This window comes from Drosophila subpulchrella, chromosome 2L (assembly GCF_014743375.2).
Source record: "Drosophila subpulchrella strain 33 F10 #4 breed RU33 chromosome 2L, RU_Dsub_v1.1 Primary Assembly, whole genome shotgun sequence".
In the NCBI taxonomy this organism is placed as follows: Eukaryota; Metazoa; Arthropoda; class Insecta; order Diptera; family Drosophilidae; genus Drosophila; species Drosophila subpulchrella.
Window position 1 is genome coordinate 21,783,708 of NC_050610.1, and position 26,899 is coordinate 21,810,606.

The window sequence follows — 26,899 nt, forward strand, 5'->3', positions numbered from 1 at the left end:
TCGGATTTCACTTTTCAATTTATTTATTGCATATAAATTTGTTTCCTTTTTTTATACATATATAAATTATGTATTGATCGAAAGATAACGTTTTCAATGGAAGAACAGGTATTGTGGCGACACTAGAGTGCTAATTATTAGCTATTGGCGGTGTTTAAACTTAAGGCGTACGAAAAACAAATAGAAAATTATGTTTACCATAGATCTACACAATAATTAATAATTACAGTTGCACTACAGGCTAAATGTATGAACGTGCATTGATGATATTTCTCTCCCTAACTCGCTTCATTCGGTTTAATATAATTAATAAAGTGCTTCAAATGTACATTTTCTATTGTTTCATTGTTTTTAGCTGGTGAGTGGGTGGTGGGGTGTGTGGCGGTAAGATCGTAAGCGTTTTACAAACTAAAGTTGTTAATGCGTAAATGAACACCTTCATTTGCTGCTAACTGCTGCTGGGCTGCCATTTAATTGCAGCCGCTTAAACTAGCGTACAAATAATATAATAAAAGTAATGATAATAATAGAAAACTAATGTGTATACATATATGCTTGTGTGTATCATCATTGCTATATTAAAATGGAAGCCAATGTTTTTTTTATATAATGTTTATAATGTGTGTGTTTTCTTGTTGCAGTGTATCTAGGGCTAGGGGCTCAATTTAAATTGAATTTTGAAAGCTCTCTTTTCAGGCTGATCTTGAATAGACTGAGCAGCCCCATCCTTGGTTAAAGGATCACAAAACTGTTTCAGTTTCGTTTTTCGGAACTGCTCTTTCTCTTCGGGACCATTCAGCCAATGTGAATCAAAGATAATTCTGTTGTTATCACAAGAAATCAATTTGCCATGTTGTATACAAAAAACTCTTTCTATGCTGATTTGTATATTAATTAACAATTTCACCAACAATTCAAATTTCATATTTCATTTCCTTCACTTTCTTTCGATTTTAACAATGTTTGTTGGTTTTTGTTTTCATAAATTTGAAACCATTGTTGAGGCAACATTTGTAAAGCTCAAAGGTGGCAACACTTACGCTCTAAGCTACTAATTCTAATTCTTACTCCTTAATCGCTAGTCATTACTCAGATAATTGATTATGGTTAGGCTTTTTTTGTTTTGTTTTTTGTTTGTTTGATAAATGTAGAAGTTGGCACATAATCGAAGGCTGCGCTGCGCCGGCTCAAGAAATCTACTTACAACAAAGAAATTACATGCACTCTGCTTTCGCTTAGGGTTAGCTTATTAAATACGCTTGATCTATAAAATATATGTATGTATGATTGTGTGTTGGTTTATGCAGATGTGATTTCTATATACAGAAAGTCGGACGGGTCGTTGTACATTGGCAAAGAACTGAAGGAACGGAAAGTAATCTTTGATTTTGAATTTGAGTAACAATTTATATGTTATAAAGTATTTCTTTTCCAGTTATCATATGAAACTCCCATGTGAAATGTCTTCAAATTCTACAAAGATTATATTTTCGTTTCCCCTGAGTACTAAGCAACCCATCCTAACCGAAAGGCATCCAGATCTTTGTCCAGCAGGGTGTCTGTGTATATGTCTGTGCGCTTGTTGTGCTGGTCCCATTTTTGCTCAGGTAATGCTGTGTGTGTGTGTCCAGGAGGGAGGTGAAGATGGAAGTAGTGTGGTTGATTGTCACAGGATACTGCTCCGCCTACTGCCGCATATGCCGGAAGGAGTCTTCCGACTCGCCGCCATTGCAATCACTTTCCATGGGCACTGGCTGGGCCTGTTCACTGGCCTGATCCATCGGCCGGGGCGAGCTGCTGCTGGCATTGGAGGCGGTTGGCTGCTGGTCATCCGGCTTCGGAGATTGCTCCGCTGGCGAAGGGTGATCGTTGTAGCGTATCAGCTTGATGGTCGTCAGGCCGTCAGCGTTGCGAATGAGTCTGCGGAGCGGAAGTTTGGATTAGCTCAATGATACAAATAAAAATTCGACATCCACTTACGGATAGCAGTCCTCGTTGCTGGTGGCGTTGCTCTTGCTGCTCACACTCAGATCCGTGGGCTTCAGATCCTCGCCAGCGCTTTCCGAACCCGATCCCGAACCATTCTCCAGCTTCAGGGGATGGAACTGGAACTTGTCGGGTCCTCCAACGGCGGATGGGGTGTTCAGGGCAGGGGAATTGGGTGGCGGACCAGCTGCCGCCGCCGAAAGGTAGTGGAAGGCTCCGTTCATCGCGTGCATGAAGAGCGGCGATGTGGGCGGCGGACCATAAGCTGCAGCAGCTGCTGCTGCCACCGCTGCCACGGCGGGCAGACTCATGGGACCATTCCGTGAGGCGGGACGCTGGGGCGATTGCTGTTGTTGCTGCTGCTGCTGGGACTGTTGCTGGGGATTCCAATTGGGGCCAGCAGGACTTCCGGGCGCCTGATTGTTGCCTTGAGGCATGGATGAACCGCCACCGCCATTGCCGTTCGCCGGCGTCGTTTGCCGCAGCAGCGAAATATTCTTGATGTTCTTCAGTTCCGTTGGGTTGCGCAGAAACTGATAGCAATGTCGCTCGCCCTGCACTTTGCGCAATATGTTCACCCTGTAGTAGTAGCGCAGGGCACGCGACATCTTGTCGTAGTTCATGGACAGATGGTTCTTCTGGATGCCCCACAACTTGGCCAAGCCGGCGGGATCGACGATCTTAAAGACTCCCGTGTCGCGGCACTTCCAGGCTATCAGATCGCTGTACTTCTGGTTGCGATCGTTCAGCAGCTGTTGCAAAAAGTCCCACAACAGGCGACCATCTACATTTGATAAAGAAGAACAGGGGTTAGTTATTGTTGGGGAAATTCCATGTCTTGCAAACTCACTTGTATTGGGCTCCGAGTTCTCGGGAAAGAACTCCCTTTTGGCTTTGTACATGTAACTGGGCGTGGTCGGTGCGGAGATGGATCCTCCAGCCGGGGCCACCACTGGGCCAGCAGTATTATCCAGGGTCAGCTTCTGGGGCAACTGTTGTTGCTGCTGCTGCTGTTGCTGCAACTGTTGCTGCTGTGCCTGCGCTGCTGCTGCGGCCACTGCGGCAGCCTGTTGCTGTTGTTGCTGCTGCGACCACGAGTTCACAAAACTGTTCGTGAGCTGCTGCGTCCAATTCGGCTTGATGTCCTTCAGTATGGGTGTTCCCGGCGGACTGGCCGTGCTGTAGGACGGCGGTGCCGGTGCCATCTTGCCCAATCCACCACTGGTCTCCGAGTACTCCTCCTCGGAGTCGGAGTGATTGCTGCTGGCACTGCTGATGCCCTTCATGGGCATAATGTTCGGCTGGGAACCATTGCTGCCGGTACTGCTGGCACTCGACGATGTGGGATTGCTGGTGCTGGTTGCTCCACCTGCAGCATTTGCTGACCCAACTCCTGCTCCACCTGCTGCTCCTCCATTGGCGCCACCGTTTTGATAAGGTGCCTGCGGTGGACTACTCGCCTGGGAATCCACCGAGGGCGGGGGACTCAGCGTAACAGAGTTCGGTGCCATAAAATGATGACCCGCCAGACCGTGAGCCGAACTGTGGAAGGGACTGTTCTCCGGCGGAGCATTCAGTGGCGGCCACGTGGGCGTCGGCGGATGACTGTGCGGCGACAGGGGATAACGACTGGTGGGCGTCACTGGACTGTTGGGCAGATGCCACTGCATCATGTGGGACTCTATGATCAACATCTGCAGCACATTGTGGAGCACATCACCTGCCCCCGGACACCGGTGGCCAAAGTCCGCTCGTGTCAGCAGGCACAAAGCCTTGCCGTTCATTTGGAAGAGATCAAAGTCAAGCTTGGGGAGATCGAATTCGCGGACACAGAAGCGCAGGAAGACGAGCACATCCTCGCGGCTCCAGAGGCGCGGATCTGAGGGCAGGGATGGGGGCAGTTGTGTTTTCAGCTCCGCCAGCTGGCTGGACGGCGCCGGGGGGCAGCGCCAGAGCACATCGCTCCAGATGCCGGGATTCAGCGAGTTCAATGATAGCTGTACTGGGAGCATTTTCATTTTGGACATGCAGCCACAGTGTGTAAGGAAGTGTCCTGGTCAGCGGATCCGTATCAGTGGGTCAGTGGGAGCCACTCGAGTTGCCTTCAAATGGTGTTATCTAAAAATGAAACAGAAGAATAGGGATTATTAATAATTTGAAGGGAACTTCGACGCAAAACGGAAACAATTAAATAAGTTATGAGGCTAAAGATATAGCTTAGTTAACATAGTTGCAATCCATTCTTATGCAAAAAATTATATAATATTTTTTTAGGTTTAATATATTTTAATCCATAACTTTCAGATAATTATAAATATAATTAAAAGCGTTTTTAGTAGTAGTAGTAGGAAGTAAATATGACTTTTCCGTATACTGTGGTCTAATTTATCTTTGCTTAAGACAATGTTCTGAGTAATCCCAGTAAATGTTTTGCACCATGATTCACATTCTTTTAGAGCACTGAATTCTTAAATGTTCTTTTCTACTTGATCCTTTGAAATGCTTGGCAAAGTGTGCTTTTTTAATCACTAATCCTCTTTCTTGAGTAACCATAACACATAGCACACACATGCTTAACACAAAACCATTTGAATAATTTCAAGCGAAACTTTTTGTTTGTTTTAAATACTAGGTAAATCAGAGATATGGAAAACTACCACAAGATTCTCTGGCACGGATGCAAAACACTCGTTTCTTCTGGTGGTTCAAAGTTCACTGCCGAGAAATCTCCATCGCAAAAGGATGTGGCCAATGGATGTTGTTGATCACTCGTCGACACACTTCCGCCAGCGAAATATCTTAGCGGACACATCACCTAGTCGATGAGGGGGTTGGGGGATACCACTCTGATCCCACTCCCGACGCCACACATACCGATCCAATCCTATCCGATCCGATCCGATCTGATCCGTCGACGGGAGCAAGCGGGAGAGCGACACTCAGACAGATATTCGCATTCCAACCAAATCAGATTCAGATTTCTTCATAATCGTCGCGGGGCAGCCGATGGATGTGGATGAAATAAACAAATAATATATCTCTCCGATGCCGACGCAAGAATAACAAAAACAACAGAGAACGCGACGGACGGACTGCGATCTATTTGTGCGTGTGAGTTTGTACGGATGATGATGATGATGATGATATAGCGATATATATTATATAGCGGGGCAAGCGCATCCGAACACTACTTGGCGCAAACTGGCGGCGGGATCTCGATCTCGGAGAGCCAAGAGCGTGACTCACTGGCAGCGGCAGAGCGAGAGGCGCGTCGCAGCAGAGGATCAGGCAGCGGCAGAGGTCTGGACCGGACCTCTTACTCTCTTCCCGACCCGTCGCGTCCCTTCCCGTCCCTTCCCTTCCCTTCCTCTCTTCTTCATCCTTCTCAATATCACCGCTCAGCGGGCATCTTCGGCAGCGGCAGCAACACACCCCCGCAGCGACCGCGGCGCAGGCAGACAAGAGGAAAAGAGCAAGAGCGGGAGAAGATCGTTCCAAAAAAATCCAAAAGAGGTTCAACCACAACGAACTAAGGAATGCGCTACACGAAGAATAAATATCATATTTTCTAACTTTACTTTCATTTTACCACCTGTCGGTAATCAAATATCTTATTGATATTTCTTGTATAAAGTTAACTCATCAACGAGGCACCTAACATTTGGCGCCCAACGTGGGGCCTCACCTTAAATCCCCATTAGGCTTCTTCCGCTTTCATTTCCGTATAGTTAAGTGATTGACAATTCACACTTCGAGCTAAATAAATTCAACAAGGAAGAACGCTATAGTCGAGTATCTCGACTATCAGATACCCGTTACTCAGCTAAAGGGACCAAAGGTAAATGGTGATATGCAAGCAGCAGAGCGAGATTGAAATGCGCCACCTACCGGCGGTAGACAGATTTAAGCGTTGTGGGCGTTAGAGTGGGCGTGGTTTTTTTTGGATCAATCGATAGGTATTGACAAGACCAATACATTTCAGTTAAAATTTTTTATCTAGCATGAAAATTGTGGGCGCCACAGGCTTGGGCGGTTTGTGGGCGTTAGAGTGGGCGTGGCATATTCGCGTGACGAACTTGCGCTGCGCTCAAGCCTACGGAATCTAAATCTGAAATCCCATTTCTCTATCTTTGATATTTTCCGAGATATCCGCGATCATATTTACGATTTTTTGAAGTTTGTGGGCGGTTTGTGGGCGTTCAAGTGGGCGTGGCAAACTTTTTTTTAGGTCAATCGATAGGTATTGATGAGAACAATACATTTCAGTTAAAATTTTTATTCTAGCATGAAAACTGTAGGAGCCACAGTTTTGGGCGGTTTGTGGGCGTTAGAGTGGGCGTGGCACTCTGCTGAAACAAACTTGCGCTGCGTAAGAAGCTCAGGAATCTGCACGCCTAATCGCAATAGCCTAGCTCTTATAGTTTCCAAGATCTCAGCGTTCATCCGGACGGACAGACAGACGGACAGACGGACAGACGGACAGACGGACAGACGGACATGGCTAGATCGACTCGGCTAGTGATCCTGATCAAGAATATATATACTTTATGGGGTCGGAAACGCTTCCTTCTGCCTGTTACATACTTTCCGACGAATCTAGTATACCCTTTTACTCTACGAGTAACGGGTATAAAAACTTCCCCAACCTTGGTTTCAATTTCACTTCCTGGTGATATTTTCGAAAGTTGCATTAAAGGTTGCCAAAAAAAAATATAAAAATAAATCTTTCGAAAATTTTCAGAACCATTTCATTCTTAGAGCATTTCTTAGTCGCCAAAGTCTATAGCGAAAAGCTTTTTAATTGTAAATTTCTCAATATGGTAATTTCCACCAAAAATGTGAGATCTCTTCGGGTGTATGGGTGTGCATGGGCGGCAGCAGTACACTGCCATTCCGGATGTGTACAAACCAAACGCAGACAAACAACCGAAAGCCGAAAGACGTATACACACACATGACGGCGGTGATCGTTTGCTGTAAAGATTTCAACATAAGCGAATGTATTGATGGCACACCAGCCGAAAGGGGGCAGGGGATCGGTCGAGTCGAACGTCTCTCGAAACTTGAAAGCCGTGCCCATTGCCCACTCTCGTATCTTGCTGCAGCAGCAAACGGAAGTGCACATTCCAAACAGAAAACCCGTTTCCAAAGGCAGCACCCGGGGAACAGGGAGTGGGATAGTGGGATGGGAGCAGCCCGTGTTGGAGAAAGACGCTGCTGCGATGGGGCAACTAATAAATCCGCCAGTGGGTAAAGAGAGCAGCAAGTCTCAGTCGGTGGATTGAGATGACGGTAAAGATTCGGGGAGCTTGGGGAGAAGGCAAAAGGAGTAGCATCACCCTAAAGAATGGCACCCTGTTCACAGCAAAAGTAAGCAATCAAGTGGTAAGGAAATATCAAATATCAGTGCTGCTATTCCTATTCCTATTCCTATTCCTATTCCTATTCCTATATTCCTATATTCCTATTTTACAAATGTAGTTTTTTTTTTTTTTTTTTTTAAACTAGAAACACCAAAAAAATCCTAAAGGAAAATATTGTTTTGAAAAAAAAGATGTTGCTTTGTAACTGATTAGGACAATCCATCCCAACAATACTACTTCCTTGTCCTGTGCTGTATCCCACATATACATATAGCCGGGCCAGACGTTTTCCCTGCACACATGTTCAGATTTATCTCGCATCTCTTCCCAACTCACTCGACTGTCTTGCTCTCCCCAAAAGAAACTTCCTCATTCTCCGGGAAGCGCTTTCAACAAGTGAGCGCTGGCGAGAGAACATAAAATATTTGTGATGGCGAGATGGGGGAAAAAGTGGGCGGGGGATGACGATGATGATGGGGATGATAATAATCGTCTTGAATATTTTATTGTGCATGTACATGGCTTAGAGGGGGTCTGTCTATCCGATCCACAACCGATCCGATCTATTTGTTTTCGAAGAGAGCTAGAGGTAAATGCTGATGCCCCGCTGCTGATTGTGCACACTCCACATACAGACAGACAGACAGACAGACACACAAACTTATACAAAACGATCCTACGTGTTATTTCGGTTGCCACAACACATGGTTGAGTTTTCACTAAAATAAAATCATATATTCTAGTGCACACATGTTCCGCAGCAGCAGCAACAGCAACACAAAATAAATAAACATTCGGCTAAAAGTTGGAGTCGGTGGCACGTAGTAAAATGACAAATGAATGCTCATCAGCATAGTACAAAAAAACAACAATAAGGAAGGGGCAGGCCAGCAGCCAAGGAAGAAGCAGAGTTGGGGAAGCACACTGAGAAAAATGAAAAGAAAAATATTAATTGGCTCCCTATGGGGATCATGCATTAGAACTAAACTGATGGGATAAATATTTGGCGCCCAACGTGGGGCCATAAACAGAGACGCTCGAAAAAAGTGGCTTTCCAAATAAATCTTTTACACATTTCGTTCAGTGCATCAACTTGGAGCAGAGGGAAAGGCAGAGTCGTCTCACGCACGCAATAAGAGTATAAAGAATATTTCTAAATCTCGGCGCAGGAGGCGCGGCAGAGAAGAATCCGAAAGAGCAGCATTCTCTGCCTCTCTTTCTGACACAACTCGAATTCAACTCAGGCACACAGGTAGTTCAAAATCGGAGGTAAGGTATGCGAACGATCTCGAACCGGTTTCAACGGAAATTACAAACGAAAATTATAAAACGATCAGTTTAGAAAAGAAAAAAAAAGAAATAAATGCCAGGGGGAGTGGAAGGAAAGCTGGAAAACCAAAAACAAGCAAATGGGTTAAAAGAATTTCATGGGCTCTTTTCTACGACTATTTGCAATGTTTCCGTTTTTGGCGAAGAAAAAGAGTGAGAGGAGGGGCGTCTTTCGTGTGTGGGATCGTGGGATCGGAAATGCTAGAAAATGGGACATGAAAGATCTAAAAGGCGGATAAGGAAGTCGAGGAGGTAAGTGTTCCTATGGAAGAGAATAGAAAGGATTATGTGGGACAGCAATCAGATAAGATTAAGTTAAACGTTCATGCCAGCTTGGATTTTAGCACTATTATCCCTATCTACTTTATAAAATCTCTGTAAAGGCATCCGAGAATAATACATTTTTATTAAAAACAAGTCATTTACAAGAAATAGATAACCCTTTTAAGATATTCCTATCGAGGCAGTCTTGTTATAATATTAAGTGAAGTTTCGCTTCCAGCTCAGATTTCACTTATAATCCCATGGTATAGTACTTCCCTATCTCTTAGCCCCCTAAGATGACACTCGAATGGCATTTTTGATCGGCACTCCTAGACGCAGCTGGAATTCCAGCTTGCAAGTGAATCACCCGAGTGCCGGGGCCAGGAGTTGTACGTTAATGAGTAATTTCCGCAGGCGCATCCTCTTCTCGTCGGAACCCCCCCCACGCCTCCCCGCCCCTCGTCCAGCACATACTGTGTGCATCAAGTGCTGCGCAGTAAGAACGATGGGAAAATAAGAAAATCTGATAGCCAGAAAAGACGGGAAAAAGGAACCCGAAGAGAGACAGAAGCGACAGCAGCCATGGCGCATTAAGATTAACGGCTCAACGCTCGATCGAAGGAAAGGTGCAAGAAAGAGAGAGTGCGAGGGATGCTGTCTCCCTTTCTACACTGAGAATGTTTTTGAAAATCACAAAAAATATTTTTCGAAAATTTCAAATTAGAATCGAAAAACAAATATGTAATTAAACATTATTTTCAAGGATTCACTTTCCATTTATAGTTTAACAAGAGAAATGAAACATTTTGAAAAAGCAATCCGTTTTTAACTTTTGAAATACTACATTATCTTTTTCCAGGACCTGTTCTTGAACCCACATTGACTTTTCCCTCAGTGTGATGATCAGGTAGAGTAGCAGCTATGAGGAAATGCGTCCGTCCTTCCCCTACTACCTGATCTGCACTTTGCTTTACATCTTGTAGGACTTCTTGGAAACCCGGCTACGGATCTGTTCGAGACCCATCAAAGAATGGAATGAAGTAACTGAAAGGAAGAATGACGAGGCATGTGGTGCTTATGCCTATAGTGGTGCTGTTGCTGTCGTTGACATTTGATCTCTTTTATGAGGTCTTCCTTGAGCGAGCTCAAGTGCAGCATCGGTTTTTGTTTATCTCATCTTTTCTGTTGTGCTGGTGTTTTCGGTTTGGCCCTAAATCAACCCCTAAAGCCAAGGGATTTGACCCTAGTCCACAAATTGTCTGTAATTCAATGAGTTTACTTGGGGGTCTCAGTTCGTTTCATATCGATAGTGGTTGATAGAAGATGTTCCTTTGACGGCCAAATGTAAAGAAACCTGAGTATATTCACTCAGCCAATAAAAGGTCTTACAATTCAGATCGATTTCTTTCAGAATTTTAATGAATCATAAACTATGTAGGGCTTATATTTCGTAATATAAGAAAAGATCAACAGTCAAGATCATTCTATCTTGCCAATTTATTCTTCATTTTAAAAATTTCAATGAATCCTTAAAGATATCAGTTTTACCAAAGAGTGAAATATAAATATCAACCAACTATTATCGATTTTCCAGACATTTGGCAACCGATAACCTATGAGTAATAATGATATAGGTTCACTTAGGGTTTGGGTTCAAGTTGTTCCTATGGATGTGTTTACATTTTGCACGTGTATTTCAGCTTTCAGATATGCCCTTATGTGTGTATGTCTGCTCGTTCATATCAAATACTCAATTAATAAGCATAAAAAAAGATATTCAAAATTCGAAATAGCTAAGTCAACGACCTGCTTTGCTTTTATAACTGCTCAGCGGGCAACACTCGTCGTCGTATATTTAAGAAGCAGCAACAACGCTCGTAACTCTTGATTTACCTTAGCCCCCGAAACGCCCCGTAATACCCCTTTTTTCCAACACTTATAGACGCTACTGAGCGTGCATAACAAGCGCGTGAGCGTATCGTGTTTGCTATTTGTGTTTGCTTTCGCTTGGCAGTATTGGTATTTTGGTACCCCCCACCTATACGATGGAAAAAAGTAAGAAAAAATAAATAAATAAATAAAAATGCCAATTCCGGGTTCTTCTTCGCAGCAAAAAGTCGAATCAAATATATAGAAAAAGTATGCGAAGAAGTGGGGAAATAAAACCAAATGTCTGCGGTTCATTTTCTGTCTAGATCGTCAGTTTATGTGATCAGCTCAAACGCCTTAGGCAGTTTTCTTTTGTTTTATTGTTATTTATTTGGGATTTTTTTTGGGGAGCAGACCCTCAAAAAACAAGGGAAGCTCAAAGCTCAAGCTCAGGCAAATCAATCATCGTTACGCACTTTTGGAGAAGCTTAAGACCCCGATCTTAAATCGGTCCCAGACCTAAAGCCTTGCGGTAGCTGTAAATTAAAAAAAATGAGAAAGAAGAGCCACAGGCCATTCCCTTCCACCTACCTAACACTTTGTTGGGTCATTAAAATACAGGGATCTCCAGAAAGTAAGAACTTCTAACACAGTTGTGCATGCCTAACTAGGGGAGTTCTAACTTAAGGTCTTAAGGTCTGGTAAATTCCAGATCCCTATAACTGATCATGATAAAAAAATCAATCAGATAGGTAAAGACTAAAGATTAAAGATTTTAAAAGCCTATGGTTTCATATTATTGATTCTTTAAAATCCAAAAATTTTCCATACTGTAGTTTTCTCTTTTGATCGGGCGACAAGATCTGGCCAACATTAAAATCTTCTTCCTCTTCTTCAGCTTTAGCTCCGAGCTCTTTTGTTTTGCTCGATCGGGAAAAAAGAGAGGTGTAGAAGAAATAAGAACGAGATGGTTAGATCTACAGCTGCTGGAGGCGTTACGTGACGTGTTTGTTCTAATGTAGCTCAAACTTCGGCTTCAAGTCGATCCTTTTTTGTTTTTGTTATTTTCCACCTCTTTTTTGTGGAACTCTTTCTGCTGCCTCATTGTTCATCTGTATATGCTCGTCGGGTCTCGAAAGGGGAAGCGAGATGGACTGCTTAATGATATCAAACGTTCGATAACCTTTTCGGTATTTTTTGTTTTTTTTTATTTTTTAAATATGCAAACTCAAACTCAAACCACAAAACAAAAACCACACATCTCTTCTATGCTGATCATTCTCATGACTAGAGAGATATCCGACTTCATAATGAGCTTTGGAACAATCGGAAAACAAGGGGGCAAAAGCACAGCATCATCACTATGATCATTATCATAATGCTTATGATCGAATCGGTAGCTAACTACCAAGAAATAAAAAGAACCACAAGGCGAGAGAGGGAGAAAGATGACAGAGATCTCCAGTCAGATATTTCATTTCCATACGATGGATGAGTTCATCAAACGCCCAGACAAGAGTTCAAAATCATTCTAGTTTTTGCTCAAGGGAGGGGATGGTGGAAGGGGGCTATACATGCACTGAGGGAATAAAATAAATAAAAATTAATGATAGTTTAATAAAAAAAAAGCAATTAGGGAAATCGAAAACGAGTAAAATAACGCAAACTGCGAATTCTTTAGACGCGAATTCTTTAGATTTCTAGCCCATAATAACATTAGATAATCGCGAATTCTTCAGACCCTTTAAATTCTATTTTTCCAAGTGTATTGATATGTTTGCTGGTGAGGAGCTGGTTGCTCATAGACCTAGACCGCATCAACCGCATCATTTGTGCCCATTACATTCAATTAGTCGCATCTGTGTTTTTGTTTCAACTCTTTGCGATTTTCTCGCACTTGCATCAATCTTCTCTGCCCCTCCTCCACTATGCTTGGCCTGCCCACCATCCTAACTTAATAAGGCAGTCATCAGCATCATCATCATCATTGTTGGACTGCTGCCTGCAGCAAGAATTTAATGTTTGCCTCTTATATCGAAAGGGGTTGTCAAGCTGGCGGGGATTCCAAAGGAAAAAGGGGAGGCACCAGCGGGCAGTGGACATGTCATGTGCGTCTCTTTTTTTTGCTTGGGGTCGGGGTCATTACGGGTTCAATTGAGTTGGATGACATGAGTTGCTTCCGTGTTTGAAGACCACAAAATACTCTTAAGTAGAGTTTAGATTGAACAAAGTGGGGAAAATAGCAAGGGGAGGTAGGGAAATTGAGAGTGACTAGTACGTGGGCAGAAGGAATATGGTTCCGATTAAGTAATAATATGATATAAGGAATGATCCTTACTTTAGTAGGATAATGGAATGTAAGAATCTTATATCTTCGCTATGTAGTAATTTCCCTTAAATAGGATGTCTTTCAATACTCTAATCCCAGGTCTTAAGTATACTCATTCACTGATCCCCGTGCTAAATACCATTTAATTTCATAAGTAAACATTTCCGAAGATCATCACTGAACCACCCACAAGCCACCCATCAACACAATCTTCTGCCGCCAACACACCGACTAAAGAATACTAAAGGAACCTTGTCCATCAAGCTGATAAGATCCACAAGTCGCAGTCCCATTTCCATTTCCAGTTCCAGATCCCGTCCTCGGCACACACCTGCTACAGAGAGGCCTTTGGCGCTTCACATGGCGATATATATCTGTAAACTAGGATTACTTGTTGTCTTAGGTGTCGCTGCTCTGATAAAGGCCAACAGAAATAGACAGAGCACATAAAAGATACAACATGTTCCGCTATCCGTCGTCGCACACTTCCACCATAATGTTTATATGTATTATGAAATGTTTACGATTTGCTTGAGTTTCAGTAAGTTCATAACAAATATGCCCCCTCCGCAGATAAGATAACGCATAGATACATAGAGCAATCTGACTAGACTTCGACTTCAGTCTTTCAAACAACTACCCCTTCACTTCTTACTTGTTGCACGAGTCTTCCCAGCGAAGAAAGACTTTTAGCGACTTCCTGCTCCGGTGGTTTGACTATTGATCGGCCTGATCTTCCAGCTTCCTGTGGGCAATTAGATCGGAGTCCGGCGAAAAAGCAACCTAACTACAACGATTCAGCTAGCTAAGCCACTTACACTGTGGGAAAAATATCTTTTGAATATATTATAATATATAATAATACAATATAATCAAACTCTACCTTAAGAATGGTAGCTATAATCAAGGAAGCCAGGGTCAAAACTACATCTTTTATCAATATGTATAATGATGTCCCCATTTCTTTCCCATTGTCAAGATCAAATTCTTGATCTTAAGTCCCATTTTTTCTGTGTGCAATAAATGATCGTTTGCTGACTCGATCGTCGGGCTATTTCTTTTTGTGCACACAATCTGGTCGGGCATCTAAACCGGTAGTTAGTATTTGCACTAGTAATCAAGCACATACATAGCTAACATCTAGGCATGCATGGCGAAGCCGCTTCCTCCTCCTCTTCACCGCATTCGGAGCCAAAGAACTTTGACGATCGCGCTTCGCATCTTAATTACAGAGGAGAACGGGCAGAACTCGGCAAAAATAGCAAAGAAAAAACAAAGCCGAGAGCTCTAGCCCGCCAAACCTGAATTGTAAAAACGTTCTAAACGAACTGAACTCAACCCAACCGAGCCGAACTGAACTTAACTTTTAAGCGACGTCGTGGAAAGACACTTAATAAATGCGGAAGCGGATGTTCAAGCTACAGAAAACAGAAACCGAGAGACGCTGACGCTTGTCTATAATCACAATCAGGTTCCACAAGACGCAGGGAACAGGGAAATGCAAAAAAAAAGAGGAAAAAACCGATCGTATAAAGAATAAGTGCGCGTAAGTTAATACCATACGTCTACAGGTTGTAAACATCTACAAAGGCAAGGAAATGCCAAGTCCGTTGAGGAGCAGCAGGAAGAATTGTTTATCAATTGCATGAGAAGTCTTCATCATCATCACTACCATTGGCCACTTCCTCCGACAATTCGATTGTGGGAATCACAAGTACATAATCGCTGTTGATATGTAATTCGTGAATTCATGAGCTAATGCGTTATAGCGTGTTCAGTTCAGGAAATTGGCCATATCTTTAAACGATGGGGTTTGGGAACTATTGATTAAGGGCAGAGCATTACAAACATCGTAAAAAGCGGTTCGAAACGGAACCGGACTTGAGATAAAACGTTAAAACAAATATATAATCTAGAACAGCTTTCAATTGAACAGTGGATTGTCACAGGGAGATTATATTATATGTCATCTTTTGGGAATTTTTCGAGCTTCTTTGAAGATTGGTAACTAAGGATAATTAATAATCATAAATACTTTACAAATGAATTCTTGAATTTAAAAGATTATAAGTAATTTATTAGCTGGAAATACAAGACTCAGTGGAAACGTTGTAAAGCTGTTTCACCTCCCGAACCTATTGATTTTTAATCATCAAGGAAACGTGTAGTATCAATCAATCAATTGCATTCAAAGTACTTAGAATGAGGCGGGGCTAAAAGCAGTTCCTCAAGTGTTACAACCAATTTGATTTCGGTTTCCAGGCGGAATTTCCCGACTGCACTTCGATAGTTTGGGTTATTACTTTTGTTATATTAGGAGAGCTGATTAGCAGGCGGAGCGCACATTTTGAAAAGGCTTCTCCAGAGATTGTTTTTTACACAAGCTCACAATAGCGATGATAAATATATAAACGCATATAGATGATGTATATATATGCACGGGGGACGAGAAGCAAAAGCTTGATAAGCACGGACAATGGCATCAGAGTGAGTGTGGGCACAATAATAATAAACAATTGCTGGCGATGCCGCAAGTTGCTCTTAAGTAGCCACTAAAACGTGGCAAACCGACCTAATGAGATAAAAAATAATACCCACAACACACACTCAGCACACGAGACAACAAGAGGAATACCCAGAATCCGGCAATCCAAGAACTAACAATTGTAATAGACAGACCCCACTCTAAGATCTGGGGATCTCTTGAGGTTGCTGCGCATTGCCGGCGGCCAAGAACTCATTTAAGCTGCTGCTAATTATGAATTTGGCGACAATAGAGGAGGAGAGTGCCCCCGGTTCAGGAATCTGAATCTCCGCTTCTGTTTCCAGCTCCTTCAACATCACTGCGCTACGTGCTGTTCGTGTCAATTTTGTTGTTTGTTTTAATTCGTGTTTGCCTTACTTGGAAAATTATAATATAATCTCCTGCTTGACTCGGAGCCCATCCCATTCCAATCCCCTCATTTGTGGGTTCATCTCATCTGGCCCGAGGGTATTTTCGAGGCTGTCGTTTCATTTGACACTTGGTCCGCAGACAGGGCGGCGTTCGCTTGACAATTTCTCAACTGTAATTCCAGTATTAATAAAACAATTTCGACTTAGGTGCCCTGCTGGGGATGAGGAGTAGGAAGAGGATTCCTTGCCACTTGAGCAGAGACAACTGACTTCCTTGAGTTGGAAAAAGAGAACTGCCAAGTGTTCTTTGATGTGCCATGAATTTTTTTAGAGGAACTCTATCCCGACTAATACGAATGCTCCAAGCTGAAAAAATATTTGTTTAGATCTTTGAAATGACTATGCAAATAACTTCACGGCCGAAAATATTCAGATATTTACGGAGTATTGCTCATATGCTACTTATTATGATAGTAAAGATCATTTTTTTAAATGTTACTAGAAATTACAAAAAAAATTTGTGTAAAAACTTACAAATATTTTTTTAAGAAAACCTAACCGAGATCCAAATCCAATAGATTACGTAATGTTTAATTACCTGAAAGTAAAAGAAAAAAATGATATTATTTTAAAAGCTATTACAAATAATAGGATATAAATAAACGGTCAAGATCCTTAAAAAAATCCCAACAGCTTGAATATTTGAAACAACCCCATTTTACCCCTTTCGACCTTGGGAACCCTATTTATAATTTGCGGTTCCACCATTGCGTGAACGCATTTTGAAGTGCTGCCCTGACCAAAGGAGCCATAAAGTAATCTCCAAACTCGTATCTCCACGTATCAAGGTGTAAATAATTGAACAGCCCAATATTCTCGGCCCAACAACAATCGCAATCATTATAATAACACTTGTGAATACCAAGCGATATGATTAAACAAAAGAAAAAGCCACAAAAAAAATCCAACCAAAAATAAAACCGAAATACTTTTGTTTTGGTAGCTTCTTTTTTCTTTTCACACATTTTACGATTGTACGTGTGCCCAAAAAGGAACTATATTTGTATGTTTGTGCATTGTATAACTAGAAGTGTAGTAAAAATAAATAAATAATGGTGAAAAAAAAACAAAGAGGTAATGGTAAATGTGACAGGGATAGCCGACTGATTACTGTATCAATTAAGACCCCAAAAAAAAAACACCACACACTACCGCCACTCGAACACAAAGCAAAAGCGTAAATTCTTGTACTGGCGACATTTCCGGTTCCCCAAAATCCGCCCACCACACCCCAAAGCCCACACGCTCTATCGCAAACACATTATGGCACCTCTTCACACCGCCCCTTAGATTCCTGCCCTTCCAAACCTACTGCCACCCCTTTGCCACCCACATGACTTTGGTTCCGTGCTGTTTTTTTTTCCAGCACCCTTATCAGTCAGCGCCAAACCAAACGACTGATTATAGTCACAAACACACACCTGTTTGTACATATACTACCAATGCACGTAGGATTTAGCGACTTGTGGGTTCCGAAAAAAGGAATTTCGGGGCTCGTTATCTATGCTATCGGCTTTCCAATCTAATTGATTTATGAAAGATTTGCCAAATAGCGATTTAAGAAAGAGTAATGATAAGGGGAAATAAGTACAAACGTACGTACATACTGAATTTTTTAAAGTATAGTTGGTAATCAATAGAAAATGTTCCAAAATGGTAGAATTCTTTCGCAAATTAGAAACACCCTTAAAAACAATCTACTATTGTTCACTTTTGGTACATAATTCATTGCAAGTGTGGCACAATAAATTGCAAAATTTCCTCATCGCTGCCCGCTGAGTTTTGAAGTAGGAAAATTGGAGGATGACGATGAGGATGAGGAACCTCAGCTGCTGCATTGTTCTCAGTGGAGAGCCTGCTGTTTTTGAAACGCCCCTGGCTTCACTCCTCTTCCTTCTTCCGCCTTTTGAATGCAATTTCCTTGAAGTGCCAAATGCCAAAACTTCATTGTGCGTTTTGTTTCCTCGGGTCAAGTCGAGGGGTCGATTTAGGTCGGGATCATATCGAGAGCTAGTTGCCAGGGGTCGTGAGAGGCTGAGAGGGTCGAGCACAGTTAGGGTCTGAAGAGTGACAATTATTGCCAGGGGACCACCTACAAAGTTGCGAACCTGTTCCGCTTTCAACTCAGTTCATTGTTCGAGGTTCAACAGGTAGGTCAAAGTTGAGGGTTGCCGGGTTGCGGGTTCGATTTCCTACAGGTAGTGATTTTTATTCTGTATTTTACCATTGTCTTTACCACTCCGAATAGTTACAGTGAAGAAAAAAAATGACCATTCATATTTTTAAGTTAGGGTTTCTTATTCCAGATTATCCAGATAATCACAAAACCACAAATATTTGAATTCCTCATTTGAAAAAAAGGCCTTTAAAGGTAAGGTATTTATTATAAATGAGGGATAAAATGTTTTATAATATGTATAATTAAATTCTAACTTTTAAATGTTTCGTTTTCAAGAAGTTTATTAGAATTAAGAAACTGACTGCCAAGAGAACCTTTTTTTCAATTTTTTCAGTGCTTTTGTAAGTTTTTCTATATTTCATTTATCAGTTCCGAGCAGTTAGTCTTACCTTTTGTATTAGATAAAGACAGTAATGAACAATCATGGGTAACTGTGACGTATTAAGGGTCGCTTCAAGTATCTCTTGTTACCAGGCCATAAAACTTGGGTGTGTAACTCTCGAGCCCCCCGTACCGTCGACTCTTTTTCTTCCAGCTCGAATATTTTTTCCTTGTTTCTCCGTCTCTGGTTTTATCTCTTGCGATAGACAAGCGTTACGGATACTTCCTTTTTGGCGTTACGCCATCAGTGTTAGCTAGGTGCACCCAAAACAGTTACGTTATCCACCACGCAATGCCCCCCTTGGGGTTGGGGGCTTAACCCTCCCCCCTGTACTCCTCCCATGGGAGTTCAATAAGAAGAAAGAAGGAAAATTACCTAATTGTGTTGCATCGACAGACGACGACTTAAAAGCGACTTTCCACAACATTACTCCACTTCTTGCTTGATGTACTTTTGCCCCCCTTTTACCACCCCCACTGTACCCCCTAGTTTTATGCCCCCCTTTCTCCTTTTCCGTATGTGTGCCAAAAGGAAAATGTGCCACACAAACTGCACCAAAGTGCGGCGAATATTTTTGTGCTGTTTGTGTGTTTGCTTTTTCTGTTTGTTGCTTCGCTTCGTTCGCTTCTTTCTCCCTCTCTTTCTCTCCCCCTCTCCCTCTCCCACCACTCTTTGTAGTTAGATAATAGCAAGTCACCGTTAAAGCACCAAAGTCGAGTTGAGCGGAGTATTATAACTCAAGCAAGACTTCCTATATTTTGAAACACGTTACGTTCGTAACATAATTCACACAACAGGTTACTCAGACAGCGAAAGAGACGGGTATAGGCCGTTGCGATAGAGATAGCAATAACCGAAGCCAGCCAGCTCAGGCTACAACAACAACAACAAATCGCACTAGTGGAGTAATACGAGTATTAGTGTACTATGTTTTAGTGGGTTTTCGGTGCGGGCAGAAATTGGGAAACATGGGGAAATGATGATCGTGAGAAAAGATTGCGGGAAATTGTCAGAAGTGCAAGATGAATGGGTCGCCAGTTGGGTGGAGATCGTTGGATAGATGCAAGTGCAGAACTAAGTAGATTGCATCATGGAGTTACGGAAATACATTTTTTAAAGCAGGAGAATGCAGTTTTCTTCCCAATAAGATTTTGTAGTAATAATATAATTCTTTTATTAACTTTTTTTACGGTAATAACTTTTTTTTCCATACAAACTAGTAATATAAGCTTGTTTCTGTTTATATCTCTCATTATTTTAAAAATATTTAAGGGTATTTATTAGAATAAATGGTTTTTATAAAATTAAATCTTAAAAAATATTAATAAGCAATTTGGAATGTCCTATACACAATCAAAAACGTTTATATATATTAAAAAAACGCATTTTAAATGATCTAGCAATTACGGATTAGCTCTCTATCATTTAACCACATAATATAAATTGCATTACTCGGAAATGTGAATCGGGAATAACATTGTGATTCATTTCCTGAAAGCTGGATTTGTTCCGAGCATGATCTCATTGGCATTAAGACAATGTCAAAGTTTCCTGTGAGCAAGCGCTATAGATATTCCCACTGTGCACTCACTATACGTCCTTAATGGCCCACTCCTAAAAAACCCAAAAATTACCCACGTTGTTGCCAGGTGAAAGAGAGCGAGAGAGACGGAGAGAAGAAGATGGTGATTGGGGAAGGGGAAGGTGGGGTGTATATTTTACCGCTTTTAATGGCAAATTCGCACGATCGTTGATTGGAGTGTTGTTGTTGTTGCTGCTGTGGCTTCTCTTGCCTGCCTTTTGCACTACTTTCTTTATTTCTTTTAGCGAATTTGAGACACGACGTAATGGAAGCTGGCAGCATTTATGGCAAATTCAGGTTAGTGTGATTTCGTTGCACTATAAAATGGGTTACAATGGGATGTATAGTACGCACAAGTGGTTCGTTCGCTGCTTTATAAATGCAAATGTACAAAAACAGCGGCCAACAACAATAGCAACATCTGCTGGGCGATAACAACAATATATGTTTGTCTGTTTGTATATGTTTTAATGCATCTCTGTGTGTACATATGTATGTATGTAAATGTATGGCATTTGTATTGAATGCAAGCTTCCGCATGCAAGTTGCCGAAAGCAACAACAAATGCAAGCGAAATAGAAGAAAAGGAAGCGAAATGGCAAGAAGAAGCATTGGCCCCAACAACACAGCAAAGAGGAAGCAAGAGGAAGGAAAGGCAAGAAGAAGACCACAACAGAATGCATTGATTTATCAGTGTGCAAGTTCTTTAAGACCTTAACCCTTATGTGACACTAATTTTACAAATGGGGTGTTTTTGCGGTTTACCACAAATGACTTTAAAAAAATATGAAAAACAATTGTGGTGAACCTAAAATTATACTAAATATTTCTGGGCTATGAAACACAATTCGTTCCACTTTAATCACAAATTATACATCAAATACTTGACCCTTCTTAAGAACTTGTCATGTCGTTTTTTCCAACTTGTATTTAATAGTTGATTTTTTTTTTAACAAAACTTGGAAAAAAGAGAGCGACACGCACACATTGGCATGCACTTTTTGCTTGTTCGGCATTTTGTGTTAATATCTCAGCCGCTTTAAGGCGTTTTTTATTGTTGTTTTTGCTGCTGCTTGGCGTTTTCTTCCTCTTTCCTTCATTATTTTGCCGCTGCTTATATTTGTTGTATTTGTCTTTGTTGTTTTTTCTGGGCTGTGATTCGCACGTGTGAGTGTGAGTGAGTCAGTTGCTGGCCGAGTGAGTGTGTGTGTGTGAGTGCGAGGGAATAGGTCGATGTTTTCTTGCTCCATCTCCCGCTCTTCCCCACCCCACGATCAACAGTTTTTATACCTGTTTGCTTTGCTCCTCCACCTTCCTCTTTTTCTTGCGATCGTCGCCTGTCTCTTTCTCTGTCTCCGCTCCGCTCCCTCTCCCTCGCTCCCTCACCCCAAACACTTTTGACCCGCTCTCTCGCTTCCGTGCACTTGCTGTGCTCTTTCTCTTACGTCGTTTGTCTTTCGCCCCACACACACACACACACCCATCCACCATTCCCCATTACGTTGTTTTTGCTTCTTTGCGCTTTTTTTTTGTTGTTGGAAGCAATGCGGAAGTGAATTTAATTTATTGTATTTACGCTGCTTTTGCCGCTTTTCTGCCGCCGGCTGGTCACCAGGCCAAGTCTCTCGGGGGGTGGGCGAAAAGGGGGCGGAGAAAGAGAGAACCAGGAAAGGAAAACCGCCAAGCAAAATCGCAGCTTCTACAAGTTTTATTTCGTTTCCCGCTAATTGAAGAGAGAAACTGTTTATTTTTTTTGAAAAGCAAATCTTAATACATCCGTACTTACAGTCATAACCAGGTAAGTAGGTAACAAGCAGATAATACTTTTTAAATAAAAGAAACAAATCACATTTTTTTAATCCTACTAAAAACATAAGTACATTTTTTTAAATTTGAATAGAGACTACATTATCGAAGAAAAAAATTTTTGAATGTTAATAATTAAAAATCAAAAATTCATAACTTTAAAACTTAAACATTTTCCCATCACAAACAAATCTTTAAATTTTCCCACTATTTTAGAACTATTTTCTTTACCTCTATTGTGCGTGTTTGTTTTGCACATAATGAAATTTATTGGCGTAAATTCTGTTCTCATCTAGAAAAAATATAAAATAACGGAGGTGGCGCACGATCAGGTGTGTGTCTAGTTCGCACCCCCCGCCAAAACCCCCTGAAAACCCACCATATATACATACAAACATACGTATACCTTATAGCTGCGGCAGAAGCAGGAACTGTTTGGCTGATTTGTTCGACGTCGTCGGTCGGCAAAGGCAAATAAATAAACACAATTCTGCTGGCTGTTTTACTTTTTTTTATATACCTATATGTATATGTATGTATTTTATGAGTGTGAATATTTCTTTTCACCAAAGCGCCAATGCGATAAGATTTCGCTGACGCTTGCCCAGCAGAGTCGTCAAAGTCGGAGTCACCCTAATTGGAGCTCAACGCTCCGCTTTTGTTTCACTTCACTTCCATAGAAAAGTGCATGCAACAAGAGACTCGTGAACCGAACAGAATCACTCCCAACTGCAACTGCCCGGTTCTATAACATATAGCATATAGCATATATAGCATACCGATATGCAGTACAACATGCACTGGGCTCTCGATAATTACCGTTTTCTTTAGTTTCGAGGCGAAAAACTTGGGACTAGGCAATATGATGCAACAGGCATTACGAAAAGCACCCCAGGTACCGTAATATGGAGTGGAATGTGAGTAGGAAAAGCTATATTCCAAGTGAATCGATCTTGTTCGTATCGTAGAATGCTAAGAAAGCAGTGGAGCGTGGAATGCACACAATAGCTTGGGAAGAGAAATTACTATCATATCATATAATTACTTTACTATGCTATCTACATGTGGTTCTCAACCACATGATTTCTAAGAACAAGTTCCAGTCATTAGTCACAAATGTACTCATAGGGTTAATAATATCTAAACAATCTTTAAAATTCAATTTTATAGTAATAAAACCCATCTGATAAGCAAAATAATAATTAAAACTATGAAACCACTCCCAAGACATCCATAAAATTGTAACTCTTAATATTTAAACAAGCCCCAATGAAAATGCCACAATCAGATCCTCTAAAATAACATGCAAATAAATCAAATAAAACCTTAGATAAACCGTTGTTGCCGAGAGTCTCGTCTATATAGTACGCTCCAAATATAGCCCCAAGTTATCTGTTTACACGTGTAGACTCAACAAATTGTTGACCTCAACCAGAGACCAAAAACTCAAACATTGTAAGACGTCGGGTGGTGCGAAGTGGGGAAGTCATATTTAGCAGATAACAAACTGCAGATTAAGGTGGAGCAATTATTTATCAGCTGCTCAGACAAGACCGTTTTCTGTTTTCATGACCATTGTGACGTAGTTATGGGAAATACATGTACCAAAATATGGTGTCTTAACAATTTCGTAATAAAGCAAAGATTATAATGGGCTGATACAAGGAAAATATCTGTTGACTCTGAATCAAGACAAACCTTTAATGGCTCGGACCTTGTCAAGTTTAAAGTCTATAAAAATACTATTTTTTACGCTTCTTACAAGTGTATTGTCCATAATATATTTTATTTTTAATGAAAAATTATTAGCCTAATTAAAACGTTTTATGCTTTGAGAACTCCTCATGTTATATATGTGGTCATTCGAATAATATCACTCTATATTGGAATAACAGAATTGAAAGCTAAAAATAATTGGGGAATTTCTTTTTTAATTGATAGTAAATCTATTATAAGTATAATTTATGTAGTTCTAATACAAATTCCTTATGAAGGATGTAGTGCATATTATACTTTAGTTATTCAGATTTAGGGTAATATAAAAGTTATTCTAAACCAATCTAATATTATTTTAATACTTTCTACCCATAAATTAGTGAATATATTCCAGTTATATGGTATAATAGTTTCCCTTATCTTACCTGTTTGCTCCACTGTGCACGGTGGTGACGAACTGTAAGGTGAGCGAGTGATTTTGTCTGTTTGCGTTGGGCTTCGGATTCGATTCTTGAGCTGTTTTTGCGACAGAAGCAACGCGGAAGCGGATATGTCCAGATCCCAGAATGCTTTAGCTTTTTGCTTCGCTCTGCTTTTTTGTTGTTGTATTTGTTTTTGTTAATGCGATGTTTTTCTTGTTGTTATCTGCCGATGACGAAGAGGGCGTCGCGCCAAGTTGCCATTGTTGTTTGTGTTTCCTTCTCGTGGGGGGTAATCAGTGGGCGGTGGTTGTGTGCTTTTGGGGCTAATCCTGGCTCTCTGTTTTTGTTTTTATTTTCGCTTCGTTCTGCGACGAATGCCAGCCGCAAAGCGGAGCAAATAAAGAAGGCGAAGAGCAGAAGAACAAGTCAAACGTTTCTACTTCCGCCGCCTCACCAACACACACGCACACGCTCAAGCTAAAACACACAAACGCACACGCACACTGTAAGACACTCACGCGATGCACTTGCACTCTGGCGTTTTGTTCGTGTATTTGTTGTTGTTGTCGCTGCTACTGCTGCTGTACTTTAGCATTTCCTCTTTCGTCTTCCTTTTCACTTTTGCTTACACTTCTTGTTGCTGTTGTTGTCGCTCTTGTTTATTTCTTATTTCCGTTTCGCGCACATCCACACACTCTCGCACTTGGGCAAAGTAAAGTAAACACACGGCGAGTTAAGTTGGCTGCGAGAAGAACCGTTATTCCTCAACGAAGCGCGCACACGAGTTAAATTCTATTAATTGTGAATTAATCAATTTAAAACATATTAATTTGGCATTTACAGCTACAGCAGAATGTCTAGTTGCTTTCTGGAGCACGACTGAGCACGTCCGTCTCCCACGACAGTTTCTGGCGATTTGGAAGGCGGTTTGCTGGCGTTTTGATTTCGGTTCGAATAGGCGGCTAACAAAGCAGCGGCGTCGCTGCCAGCGCACTATGGGCTGGAGACCACTTTTCGTGGCGAAAATTCCATTTTTCAATAGCGTGTTTCATGACATCGTAAGAGTATAGATTGAACTAATTAATTGTGAATTTCAAGTGTTAATATATATCGCAGTTTACCGCTTTCATCTTGAACAAATTAAAATATAAGCTCATCTTTAAATACACGCCCATTTTTCCAAAAGCAAATCTATTTAGGTTTTATAAACTAAATTCAAAAAACAAATCATCTAAATGTTGCTTCGTTTTTAAGTTATATATTTTGGCCACAAAAAGTGGTCATCCAGCCTATAGTGCAGCGCATGCGCTGCTCAGAGAGAGAGAGAGAGAGAAAAAAAAGAGAGAGCGGGAAAACGCAAAAGAGCGGCAAAGAGAAAGAGAAGAAAGCGTGCTTGCTCTTGTCTGCTTTTTGAGAACTGGCGCCTCGCGAAGAATACGAAAATAAGATAATTATTTAAGGAAGTCGCGCTTTGATCCGTTTTAGTGTCCAAGATTTATATCTTTAATCGGAGGCATATTTTTTAAGTACTGTAGAATTTCAAACTCGATTACATACGGTTATACAGTGGTGGCCAGAAATGTAGTCTTTGCTTTTTAAAATGTCTTATTATTTTTGAGAAATGACGTCTTCAGATTTTGATTCCTTTTAACAATAAGTACATAACTAGATTTATAAGTTTTTTTTTTGACTTCCTTTTTTGCAGCAATCAATTGAGTTATAACGCGCATTATTTTGATTGGGCGCAAGTTAGTATAGTCATGTTTTTTTCCTTTCAGACATTTTTATTATTTGTGGGGACACTCACTCATTCAGATATGTTACTGAAATCTTTATTAAAATTTGCCATGCCTTACAATGTAAAAATTATTATGAGCACTTTCCTGCAGTATAACCGCTCTAAAATGTCTAATGGCGTAACTTTTCTTTACTAAATAGGTACAGGTGTACCTGGTACACACTGACCATCAGTGTTGAATAACTTCAATGAAAAACTAAATATAGTTCGACAATAAGTTCTTATTAATAATTAAAAACTAACAAATAAAACAGAATATTAAATAAATAATCATTACAACGAAACAAATTTTAGTATTTCATTTTACCACTTCTTTCAGAATTCATAGAACTACTTTCTAGTAAGGCCAAGGTCAGCGAGCGCTTTTAGGGCAATAACTTTCGGGAATCATTTCACAATAATAGCAATTAAAAATGCTTTTTATTTTCGTAACGTTTGAAATTCCAAAATTCCCACAATGGCGATAATAATCTCGATTATGTTATTATACTCTGGCGTGTGTATGCATATGCAAAGACTACAAACAAATCATTAGGTGCGTAAACATTACTAGATTTCTTTCCACTTCCTTGGCAACAAAAGATACCAAAGATTTTGAGGTAATAATTTAAATAATTTAAAATCCACAAAGTTTACTATGGAACAACTCAATAGGAAATCAATTTCTGTGGGCGGCGTCGAATTCGCGTGGGGCGGCCGATTTAGTTGTTAATCAATAGAAGATAAAGTTTAAACAAACGAGTAATGCTGATACCAAAGCCATGGGCGGCGAAAAAGTTTGGGTTAATACTTGTGTACAATTGAACGTTTTTGTATTTTTGAAAACATTTTAAAGATTGCACGATTCGAGGATACAGACATAATGATATTGCAAAATATCACTAACTATTTAAGTAGCTTGTCGATTATGGATTTTAGG

General features: G+C 40.9%; 1 protein-coding gene across 1 annotated transcript; it reads right to left on the reverse strand.

Moving 5' to 3' along the window:
• Positions 1 to 25,104, reverse strand: LOC119546465 (ets DNA-binding protein pokkuri). Its single transcript, XM_037852748.1, has 4 exons — positions 24,186 to 25,104; positions 2,837 to 4,104; positions 1,981 to 2,770; positions 1 to 1,920 (listed from the first exon to the last, which is right to left on the reverse strand). The coding sequence occupies exons 2-4, from the start codon at positions 4,011 to 4,013 to the stop codon at positions 1,686 to 1,688; spliced, it is 2,202 nt and encodes a 733-aa protein (XP_037708676.1). The 5' UTR covers positions 4,014 to 4,104; positions 24,186 to 25,104; the 3' UTR covers positions 1 to 1,685.
• Positions 25,105 to 26,899: the final 1,795 nt, after the last annotated feature.

Excerpts from the sequence above, each read along its gene's own strand:
- LOC119546465 (XM_037852748.1), bottom strand. The coding sequence starts at position 4,013 with ATGTCCAAAATGAAAATGCTCCCAGTACAGCTATCATTGAACTCGCTG. Across the intron at positions 2,771-2,836 it reads GAACTCGGAGCCCAATACAA|ATGGTCGCCTGTTGTGGGAC; the intron begins GTGAGTTTGCAA and ends TATCAAATGTAG. Across the intron at positions 1,921-1,980 it reads AGCAACGAGGACTGCTATCC|ACTCATTCGCAACGCTGACG; the intron begins GTAAGTGGATGT and ends TCCGCTCCGCAG.